Source organism: Ixodes scapularis, unplaced genomic scaffold (assembly GCF_016920785.2).
Source record: "Ixodes scapularis isolate PalLabHiFi unplaced genomic scaffold, ASM1692078v2 PGA_scaffold0__279_contigs__length_252992795, whole genome shotgun sequence".
Lineage (NCBI taxonomy): Eukaryota > Metazoa > Arthropoda > Arachnida > Ixodida > Ixodidae > Ixodes > Ixodes scapularis.
Window position 1 is genome coordinate 6,311,448 of NW_024609835.1, and position 11,648 is coordinate 6,323,095.

Here is an 11,648-nt window from a genome sequence, read left to right on the forward strand (position 1 = left end):
AAATATAAAAAAGTAAGTTCGAAAGTAACTTCAAAGTAACTCACTACTTTTTACAGTAGTTAGTAGTTTACTCAATTGCTATTACAAATGCGTAATTTCTACTCTACTCCAATTACTTTTGGCGTCGATACTCAGTAACTTAACTACCTTTTTTGAGTAATTTGTACATGTCTGGTAGAGGATCCCGAAGCGCGATGGTGACCTGAGAATATATTTTTTTTTGTAGAACATGAATTGGGCAGTACTTAGCGCCACCCAGCCTAGCTACTTGCAATTACTCCGTTTGACCCTGCCATCTGGTGGCAAGCGATTTAACCTTCTTTCACGCTACGCGATAAACAGCGGTTGCGAGTTTGTTCTTTTGAGAGCGGCTTTTTTTTTTCGCGGATTGAGTTTGCCATTCCTCTGTGATGTGCGGTTGACGAAGGGATTGTGACTCGAGCAACACCAAAGGTAAGACGTAAAGTGCGCGAAGTAACTGGGTATCGGTTGTCTCCGTTTAACATCGCAGTGCTGTCGACGAGAAGACTGAGTAACTGCTTTCGAAACGCAAGTTTCTGTAGTTGTGGGGGGAATCTGACTTCGGAAATAAACACAGTGCGTGGAAAGCTCGTGTTACGCTTTCATTTACTGTTCCTCTCGTCTCGTACAAGAGACGTAGCGTCCTCGTTAAGCCTTATTGAGTTAGATTTGCTCGATTCAGGGCCGCCATAATGAGATGCAGGCGACGGAGGAACTAGTTGCTCCCCTGCTCCAGGGACGAAAGTTTCTCCCTTTCTAAAGAAACATAGGTTACAAGACCGCTCCTCCCCTAAGGGAGGACTATCCATACCTTTTTTTCTAAGAGTGTAGTGGCGCTTCGCGCTAAGCCCATCACGGTGTTCTGTCTCGCTCCGCACGTAAGAACGGCTCACGATTTTTTTTCGCAGTAGCAAACTTTGATTTCATTCTTGGGCAACGGCGCGACCATGCAATCGTACGATGTTGGAGTTTCGCGGCATTCTGGGTTCGCGAGCAGGTCCGGTCATTCCTCACTGTTGTCGTCTGCTGGTTGTCTATTTTGCGTAAGTGCGCTTGGGAGACGGACGAACCGCGGACCTTTCGTCACGGGATCGATCCGTCCGGGGATCAGACCGTCGTGCGAATCGGCCATTAGGTGAGGCTTTGAACGGGGAGACAAAACGCGGAGTGCCCGAGGAAGCAAGACTCTAGTAATCTGCGCAGGGGACCGCCAATTGCGCTGTTATCTGTGTGCAAATAAAAAAAAAAGTAGAAAGCCGTTTACAACTCCCTGTAACACCGAATTAGAGCGCAGCTCTTGAGGAGGAGGAGGGAAGGGTACTGGGGGGGGGGGGGTGAAGTGACCTGGGGGGGTCACATGACCTTGGGGGGTCACGTGACGATGCCGATGATGTCATCAGTGACGATGACGATGCGGACTCCGATGACGTCACCAGCGATGATGACGATGACGATGCGGATGTCGGTGACGTCATCAGTGACGTCACTGATGACGTCATCTGTGATGATGATGATGCGGATGCCGGTGACGTCACTGATGACGTCATCAATGATGATGACGATGACAATGCGGATGCCGGTGAGGTCATCAGTAACGTCACTGATGACGTCATCAGTGATGATGACGATGACGATGCGGATGCCGGTGACGTCATCAGTGACGATGACGTCATCGGGGAGGTCACGTGACCTCTGGGGGTCACGTGACCTTGGGATGACCTTGGGGGCCGCGTGACCTTGGGGTGACCTTGATTACGCCGACGCCGACGCCGACGCCGCTCAAGCCGGGAACGGGCCCCTAAGAGCTGTGCTCTAATAGGGAAAACTGTGTCAGACTGGCCGTCTCTCCAGCGAAAAGTGAATCCGGAGGCTGTACCTTTTTACTATACAAAGTTCGTACTGGTGTTCGCCTTTAACGACCATGAGTGGATGTCTGAAATAATAAATAAAAACGTGCTTTCCTGCCGCATTACACGCAGTAGTTGAGGGTAGTACTGCCGGCTGACTCAACTGCTATTTAAGTAACGGAAAAAAGATATCTCAGTTGATCATTTACCGAAGTAGAACAACAGAGAGCTCTAGGCTGATTTTGGAGAAGCCATAACTATTCCAAGAACGCGGACCACTTCACAACGGCAGCCACGAGCGAGAGTTTGATGTTCCGTACAGCCCGCCGATACAGCCCAAAGATGGAGAATGGCAACCTTTCGGTTTGTAGTCTGCTAGCGGAGTCGGGCACGTGCCCTCTCTCTCGTTTTACCCCGCCGAACCCGCTGAATTTCCCGGATGTATGGAGAGGGCGCTGCTGTCGAGCAAAATGGTGCCGCCCAGAGAGCGCTAAATGGAATGGTCTATAGTCGGAGGCTGGGGATAAGGGCGGGGGATCGTCGTTCGTCTTCGCCTCGGCTCGTGATGTCACCTGGGCTGGGGCTGGGCGACGGAGCCATGGGCTGGTGATTAGTCTGCTGCTGCGGATGACTGGCACAACGTGGCGCTGGCTGGGTGATAACGGCGACGATGCTCAATGCAGGGGATGACGATGGCTCCGTACCTCCACCGTATTGTCAGGGTGATGCTTTCGGCAGCATAGAGGACAGGACAGGGGATGAGAGAGTAGAGGGAATGATTTAAGGGAGGCCGAGCCGGCCCGTGGGGCCTGGCGCGAGATGGTCGTGCACGCCACTGCGCCGCCGTCGTCTTCATCGTCCTAACAATATATATATATATATAACTGATAAGAAAAGAAAACCCTTCATGAAAACAGCGACAACGAACGGTTTATTCTTTGACGTTTCGGCCGGAGTCCGGCCTTCTTCAGGAAGGCCAGACTGACTCCGGCCGGACTCCGGCCGAATCGTCGAAGAATGAACCGCCCGTTGTCGCTGTTTTCACGAAGGGTTTTCTTCTTTTTTTTCAGTTATATACCCACGCCTTCGGCCTCCCGCCACCATGCCCGTTGTTATATATATATATATATATATATATATATATATATATATATATATATATATATATATATATATATATATATATATATATATATATATATATATATATATATATTAGAATAGTATACTGCGTGCAAGTGTGCGCACCTGCTGGAGCGTATATGGCGCGCATTTAACTGGTCTGCCTACCCGCCAAATGCGCACATGTGCTTTTCTTCCCACCTGGGCCCGTTTGCTCGAAGCGCTAACCGCGGCTAAAGTTAGCCGCAGTACCTAGGAGGGGGATTTTGAGATCACGTGACTGGCTCGGTAGGGATGCGGGGAAACATGGCGGTGCCCCAGTGAGTGAGCGCCGCTCGCTTTGGAACTAATATGCCGTTGTAACTGCGATATCGGGCGCGTTAGTCAGCAATCAACGGTGTAGGAGGCTTTCGCGTTGCCTTACCCTACTTAAACCGCAAAGCATGGGCAATGGCATCGCCGCATTTTTTTTTTATAGACTTTTGATTCCGGGCATTCCTAAGCCTAAATGAACGCGACAATTGTCGGCATGGCAACGTCTTTGGAAAGCGGATTGTTGATAGCACACAAAAGCAGACAGCGTCCCGACAGACTTTTTTCTAAATTATCCAATCATCGCGAGGAGAACGCTGGAAGTGTTATTCTACGGTCCACGCGCGCTGGCCTTCCTCTTATAAAACATTTGAAGTAAAAAATCATAATAAGGCTTTAACGAACGCGCGTGCAAGGCAAAATTTGTTTCATACTTTTTGCTTTAGAACGGTTACTACTGCAGACGCCAGCACGTGCGACGCGTGCAACTACAGTCGTAGCATGCACCTCGGTGCTTGGATAATTTAGAAAAAAAGGTCTGTTGGGACGCCGTCTGCTTTTGTGTGCTATCAACAATCCGCTTTCCAAAGACGTTGATATGCCGACAATTATCGCGTTAATTTAGGCCTAGGAGTGCCCAGAATCGAAACACTATCTAAAAATTGCGGCGATGTCATTGCCCATGCTTCGTGGTTTAAGCGAGGTAAGGCAACGCAAAAGCCTCCTGCACCATTCGTTGCTGACTAACGCGCCCGATATTGCAACCACAACGACATATTAGTTCCGAAGCGAGCGGCGCTCACTCACTGGGGCACCGCCATGTTTCCCCGCATCCCTCCCGAGCCAGTCACGTGATCTCAAAATCCCTCTCCTAGGTACTGCGGCTAACTTTAGCCGCGGTTAGTGCTTCGAGCAAACGGGCCCAGATCTCGGCCACTGACGGTACGCGCAGGACTGCTTCGCCATCGCGCGTTCACTGCATGTTTGCTGTGAACGCCGCAAGTTAAGCTAGACTCCGTTTTTCTTTAAAGGGCTCCTGAAAAGAAAAAAAAAAGTTTTTTTTTAAACATTCTGGTTGGGGCACTGGTGTGAAAAAATAAAGTTTATGCGAAAAAAAAAATAGATCAATATTGACGGCGCGAGATTTATTTCAAATTCTGCGCGCAAAGTCCATGACGTTACAGAATGGTCATACACTCTTTTCAGCTCCACGAGATGGCCTAACACTCTCTCCGCCTCAACGTGAAGGCGAAGCCGATCCACCTCGCCTCCACGCGCCCGAAATTCCGAGAGAGAAACCAAGTGGAAAGGAGGTGATCACCGACTAAATCGTGTGTCGCACCGTCAATATAGCTCTAAAATGTTTTTCTTTTCGAGTAGAAAAAGTTTTTACACGCAAAAAAAAAAAAAAATAATTGGGGTGTGTGTATTTTTATACAGCCTAGAACTTAGTCTGCCTCAACGAGCGACTTGTCTCTCAGCTCTATATAAGAAATTTAGCCAATGCAGTACAGGCGCTAGCCTGGGGTCTTTATCGTGCACGACGCAGTAGTGATACATGACCGCACGCCGCTGCGATGCTCATCCAGATCGAAACGCGCAGGGGCGGAGATTGAACCCAGGATTCCTGGGTTCTGCAGTGCGAGCTTTCGCTCCACATGGTCCGAGATGGTGTGCGACAGCCCACTCGGCCACCGATCCTCCAATTCTCGACACGCGTGTCCCACCCAGACTGTTAAAAAAAAGTGTGAGCGTAGCAGAAGCTACAAGAGCGAGCTCCGGGCTCTCCCTGCCAAGCACGTGCGCTCGTGCAGTGCAAGCACTGTTCAGGGCCACATGCTTGCGCTTGTAGCTTCGACTGCTTCTGGACGTAAGCTGAAACGAAGCAAAAAAATCTTAGAAAAGCGCATGCTAGCAGGAATGACCTTTTCTAATGCCTAAAGTAAGCTTTTTTTTTTTTTAATGCCAGGGTTAAGTTTCAACTACGCAACTCTCAGTACCAACTTTTCGTGGACACACGTTTCTTTGACAATGCGTTTCATGAACACATGGTAATGCAATGTTTCGTCAGCAACTTTTTTTTTTTAATAGAATTAGGCTTGGGCTTGTTTATCTATGCCTCGGGTTGCGTTCCACCCTTTCCTCGTGAACCAGGCGAGACGAAGAAAGTTTGTAGTGAAAATAAGGTTCTGTTCGACGAAACGTCGCAAGGCGCGTCGATAAAACGAAAGCGGGGAGCCTTTCGATGAAACGAAATGTCGGCATAAACGTCGTTCGATGAACTGATTGCCATTGACAGATCAACGCTCATAAAGGCCGGGTAAAATTAATACCACACGCTGGAAAGATGAACTTCCGTTTAATCAACCCTCAGTTTCCTTTTGGTCCCGACGATGATCCCACGCCCCAGCCGCTTTTCAGTATTAAATATTCAACAGAGTGAGTTGGGTGTGCGACTCGAGTGCGAACGGGCTCTCAAAACACGATCCTCAGTTCTCATCGTGTGACGACTCCAATCTAGGGTTTAATGGCGCGGTTGCAACAGAACTGTACTTCGCCAAGCTGAATTTGCTTAGAATGAACTGAACGATGAAAACGAAATAAGACAATACATTTGTGTTCCTTGTGCCATTCCATTGAGAACATTATTTACTAAAGTATAACGAAACCTTGTACGCAGTAACTACAAGAGTGTAATCCCAGAGATGTTCTAAAGTATCTGCTAACATCGCTGGTAATGGCTCTCAACGCATCCTCTGGGGACGTTCACTGCAGGACACTGCTAGTACGGCGAAAGTTCTAATGAAACGGCCCCGGAGAGATGCTTTGCCGCAATAAGAGCCTTGCTGCGGGGAAGCGCCTCTTTAGGAGCAACATTGATGAATATAATAAAACGGAAAGAAATGCCCTACGCATGGAAAAAATAAAATAATCATGGGTCATTCCACTTTGTGGAGGTGGATGACCAGCGAAGTTGTTTAGAACACGAAACAGACAAGCCTCGAGGAGCCGGCGAAAACTAGACACGCGGGACGGGACCGCCGCCCGGCGGAAAGTAGGCACGCGCGACGAGACCCCACCCCGGGAGAGCGGAAGGAAACTAGGCACGCAAGCGGGGGCTTGGAACGACGACAAAAAGAGGGCGGTGCGAGCGTAGACAAGGCCGACGCGGGTCGCACAGCAGCTAATCTTTGAGAAACCTTCGTTACCGACCTGAGAGTCTACTGATCTTGAAAATGGTGCCTATTGATAACTTATCTACTTAATAGACATATTGCTAAATTACCCAAGCATCAAGGAGAATGCAGGGAATGGTGTTCCACCCGCCGCACGTGCTGGTGTCCGCAGCACTCACTGTTCTAGAGCAAAGACCGAAAACAATTGGCTTCTTGCACGCGCGTTCGTCAGCGCATTATTTTGGTTATTGACTTCGAATCCTTTATACGGGGAAGTCGTGCGCGTGCGGCGGTGCGAGCGTAGAGTTTTTGGTGACGCACACGAAAAATTCACAGAACCCTAGCCATATAAACGGCTTCGCTGTAAAAAAATACTGCTATATTAAACGGCTACCCGGAGAGTTATTACTGAAATCCCTAACTAGGACTTGGTTTGACGCAACCCCCCCCCCCCCCCCGCCCCCCCCCCCCCCCATCCCCTCCTTAAAAAAAAAAAAAAAAAAATTTATCTGGCAACGAAATCCACATTTTAAGATGTCTGAAAGTAGTTACATTTCAACTTGAATCGAGTAGGGCTGAATACTGGTGCAAACGTCTAAAGCCGAATCAAATAAAAAAAAACAATACCTTTTATTTGTTATGCACATAGACAAATATCACCTAGCGTTCGGCGCATGCGAGACGCTGCTGCAACTTTAGTTCGCATGAGCTAAGCAGCAGCACACCAGACGATAGGATATACTCGTCGTCAGCTGCTCTGTGCCACGTTGTCAAGGTTAGCGTAGCTTTCACAGGCGCAGTAGTCCCGCCCTGCTCCGAGAGCCCGTGGCTTCGTCTTGTACATCATTTACACGTGCTCGGGAAAGTAGCTCTGACAGCGTTGGAGCACTGCCGAGGCTGAGCTAGCCTCGACAACGTAGCACAAAGTAGTTGACGCCAAATATAAACCATAAAAAAAAAAAAAAAAACGGTTTTGTGGTCGGTGCCATTTTCAGAACTTGTGCGTATGGCTCGTGTTTCGCTCGCTTTCCGAAGCTATGATCATGCCCGTGCTGGGCTGTGATGTTGAAAACGTTGGAAGGGTGTATATTTCTCTCGGTACATTGCAACATCGCTGGCGTAGCCAAACGGGTTGATGAGATCGATCTATTCGGAAGCGACATATTCGGGTGGGACATAAAAGTATAAACGAAAGCAAAATGTCGACCGGACCAACTGCTATAACTTTACGCAAATACAAATCCCGTAACTAAATTTTTTAAAAACAATTACCTATGTATGCAGTAGTCAGACTACTGTGTTTTAATTGCGACGAGACAACTCTGCGTCAAATTTTACCCGCATGAATTACAAACGTGTCTACGTGATATTGCGGGTCCTGCGGGTCTTTCTCGGTCCAAAACTTTCCAACTACTTCTTCTAGATCCGCCTTGAATTCCGATCTTGACTCCTCCGGTACCAGTGGAAGAACTGGATTCAAAGCAATGTTCACTTCTGAAAAAAGAAGACACACGCGCAAACGCTCATTTTCTTTTGCTAAATGTAGTGGAGAAATTGAATTATATCATAGGACGTGTGACATCAACTCACGTGACGTCGATTCTAAATTTAGCAGAAAAACTGGATTGGTGTTTAAGTCACGTGGCGCCAATTTCCCCATTAAATTTAGTGGAGGAAACAGGATTTTTTTTATTGGTCGCGGGACATAACGTCACATGAAGTCAATTTTTTTCTCTAAATTTAGCGGGGAAGCATGACTGGCGTACAGGCCACGTGACGTCAAGTCATGACGTCAAGTTCCCCGCAAATTTAGCGGGGAAACTGAACTGTGTCACTCCCCCAGCGTGTCGCCCGCTCGTGACACTGCTGCATAACACTCGTTCATGACTGTCGTTCATGACGGTTTCCCCATAGAAACCAAACCAACGACCCATGGAACACATTTTGCGTTAAAAATGGCGAGGAATTAGCTTTTATTTTTAACTCTAGAGAGCCTAGATTTAAGAGAAAGAGCAACTCAAACCGTTAAGAGCGCTTGCAATTTAATGGCGGAGGCCTTCTGTGTAGGTAGGTCGCTAGTGCTCATGCGCGAGTCAGCGTGTGGAGAGGAAGGTAACGGGCGGAGAGGCTTAGAAAAAGGTCGGAGTCACACGCAGACGATCGACGCGTTCGCGCCCTCCCCCCCCCCCCCCCCCCCCCCCCCAGTTTGGATCGCACACACGGCTCGTTAACCAAGTTACATCGACTGAGCAGTTGGAAAGCATTCTGAATTCCAGGCACACTAAAGCCCGGCACAGGTTGCGTACGCACAACATTCTAGCGTTTCACAACATACCAGACCAGCAATAGGCGCTGGTGGACCTCATCTTTTGATAAATTCGCGAATTTTTTCAGTGTTCACTACTCCTTAACTTTAAATCAAAATTTCGGAGAAAAAAAAAAAAAAAAAAACCATCGGCCACACGACGTTACAATTACAATCAAATTTATCGAAAAACTTTGTACTAAAGCGGGTGCAACTTGTTTTGCCATATTGCTAATTTAGGAACCAATCTAGCACGTGGCATCGCTCCGACTCCTAGCAAACTGCTTCCTTCCGAGGCACCCCGAGCTTCCGCTAGTACAGCATCTTCGCCACACCAGTTTCCGGCCGGTTGTGTACGGCCACTATTCTGGCGTACAGAGCGGCACAGGAACTCTTTTCTAATGAGAACTGTGGCGCTCACTGCCCAAGGACGTGACGAGTGCCCGCCACTAGAGCAGGATGACCCGAAAGTGTGGTGCAGCGCTTCCTTCAGGGACAAGAAATACCACCTCCTGTTTTTCTTTTTTTAAGTTTAGAAGAGGCATGTTTTGTAGAAGCGGCCTCAGGTACGAGCTAACGGCATTTCTGTGGTGCGGCAACCCTCCATGGTTGAATAAATATGATGTTCATAATAATGATGATGATGATGATTAGTAGTAGTAATAGTAGTGTTAATAGTGACAGTAACAGTAACATCGGCGGTGAAGAGTAAAATAGGGAGTTTTACTAGATCGTTCCGACGCCTCCAATAACGATACCCGATGACAATACAGTGCACGCTCAAAAGCGTTGGCGGAGTATAAGGTGTTGTTACCGGAGTTGTTGGGGAACGATATACTAAAGCTCTCTAATGTCGCGCTCGACGAATCGAAGGTACTAACCCAAAAGGCGCTCCAAGTTAGTGGCGCTGCGAACCTCGGTGACGACTTCGCAGATTCTAGCCTTGAGGTTGGCGCTCTCGAGTGTGGCAAGCATGTAAGACACGCACGCCTCTTTGTCCTTGAAGTCCTGGCTCTTTGGAATAAAGCGCTCGCAGATCTGCAGAAAAAAAAAAAACAAAAAAAAAAAACAAGATTTTCTGCAACTGTGCAATCTTTGAAGTCCTACACACCAGCAGACTGCTTACAAACATGCCCGAGCTAGCCCGAGCTTGCTTGTCCACACCGGGTGAGGGCACCGCGCGTGCGCTGAATTTAGCGGAGAAATTGACGTCGCGCGACTTTTTCGTATTGTGTGGTGACGTCAGTTAACACCGTACGGTCACGGTGTCACGTAACCTGACGTCCACGAGACGTAACTTCCCCGCTAATTTTACCCGGGAAGTCAACGTCACGGAGTCGATCGTTAGTGTCACGGGACGGCGTTACGTCTCACCGCGTCACGTGACGTCAAAGTTCCCGCTATGTTTAGCGAAAAAATGCGGCGACGGATGGACGGACGGACAGGTGAACCAACAAAATTCTGTAAAAGATTCCGGTAAAAAACATTCTATTCTTTAAAAAGACGCGGTGTTCTATATTTTGTACACGCAGATACAAAAACGAGGGAAAAAAAATATTCGAAGCAAGTGGGACCCACCTCTGCGTACGATTTCCAACGATCCATCTGCACGACTTTCCTCCATACGGCATAGCCTGGAATACGAGCCGCAAAAACGAGCAGGCATTCCCCGTCGTCGGTCATCAAGTCGGCAACGTTTCTCAAAGCCGAGACCAGGTCCTCGGCGTAGTGCAGGGCGAAGAAAGAATAGGCGCGATCGAACCTGCCGTACTTCCTCACGATCTTCGAGGCATCGTCTCTGAAGTCGTACACGTCGTATTCGATCTGAGGATGAGAGAAGCTGCGCTCGGCAAACCGCACCATTTCTTGGGAGACGTCGGTGGCCACGATCCTGCGGCAGGGTTGGCACCGTGGCAAGAGTTCCTGGCGAGTGAAGTCGCCCGTTCCGCATCCCAGGTCCACGAATTGTTGGTCTGGCGTGGGAGACTTTCGGAAGGACCCTTGGGCCAGTTCGAGGGCCAGGAGGTTTGGTGTTCGTTGAATCGTGTTGACGTTGAGGTAAAGTTCCGGCACGTACATCGGAACTGGTTGAGATGCTTGAGTAGCGCTCACATCTGAGTTCTCCGACATTATCTTAAAGAAATAAAAAGGTCTTCTTCTGAAAAAAAAACACTGAAATAAAAAAAAAACACACACAAAAAAGCACACAAATACACACATTAAATTTATGCATTTCATTCTGATAACCTGATTGGACGATGCGGTTTTGTAAGTTGATTTTGAAGATCACTGAGAGATTCAGTTGTTGTAATCGTGAACATAAATCTAGTTTGATTAGGTAAAGACACCATCGCGGATGCTTGAACTACAATTATATTTCCGTGTAAAGATCTAGCGAAAGAGTTTTTTTTTATTAGGATTAGCTGGTGATAACTTGGCAGTGTTCTCTTAATGCAATTAACTGAGCCAATTATTCTCTTTTTTTCTGTTTTCAAGTAGCAAAGCAAGAACCATAAATATATAAGGCCACGCCTCGCGTTTCTTAAATCGTCCATGACTACAGCTACAGCCTTCCTTATCACCATGGCCACCGGTGTGGTCGATTAACATTATGGCTTTACTAGTAGTGACTTCCCTAGTAATGAGTATGTTTTACAGCGATAGCTGTTATCGGCTCTTCCCACCACTGGAAATGACGTCCGTTGTAGTTGTAGTTGTTAATGCAGTAGTAATTGTAATTGTTGATGTTATAGTTTGAGATGCAGGGCGTCCGTAATCAATGTTGCACAATCTTAAAAAAAAAAAAAAAAAAAAAACTACGCCGCAGCTTTTTTTTCTTCTTTTTTTTTACTTATTGCCAACGTT

The 11,648-nt window shown here is 47.8% G+C and overlaps 1 protein-coding gene across 1 annotated transcript; it reads right to left on the minus strand.

Annotated features, from left to right (window-relative positions):
* Positions 1 to 7,742: 7,742 nt before the first annotated feature.
* LOC8040732 (juvenile hormone acid O-methyltransferase) lies at positions 7,743 to 10,893 on the minus strand. The gene is made up of 3 exons (XM_029968149.4): positions 10,362 to 10,893; positions 9,665 to 9,821; positions 7,743 to 7,972 (listed from the first exon to the last, which is right to left on the minus strand). The coding sequence occupies exons 1-3, from the start codon at positions 10,860 to 10,862 to the stop codon at positions 7,806 to 7,808; spliced, it is 825 nt and encodes a 274-aa protein (XP_029824009.4). The 5' UTR covers positions 10,863 to 10,893; the 3' UTR covers positions 7,743 to 7,805.
* Positions 10,894 to 11,648: the final 755 nt, after the last annotated feature.

What these genes read in the sequence shown, in the direction of transcription:
- LOC8040732 (XM_029968149.4), bottom strand. Translation starts at nt 10,862, where the DNA reads ATGTACGTGCCGGAACTTTACCTCAACGTCAACACGATTCAACGAACA. An exon ending in GTTGGAAATCGTACGCAGAG is followed by an intron (nt 9,822 to 10,361) that starts GTGGGTCCCACT and finishes TTTTTTCTGCAG; the next exon opens with ATCTGCGAGCGCTTTATTCC. An exon ending in TAACTTGGAGCGCCTTTTGG is followed by an intron (nt 7,973 to 9,664) that starts GTTAGTACCTTC and finishes TTCTTTTTTCAG; the next exon opens with AAGTGAACATTGCTTTGAAT.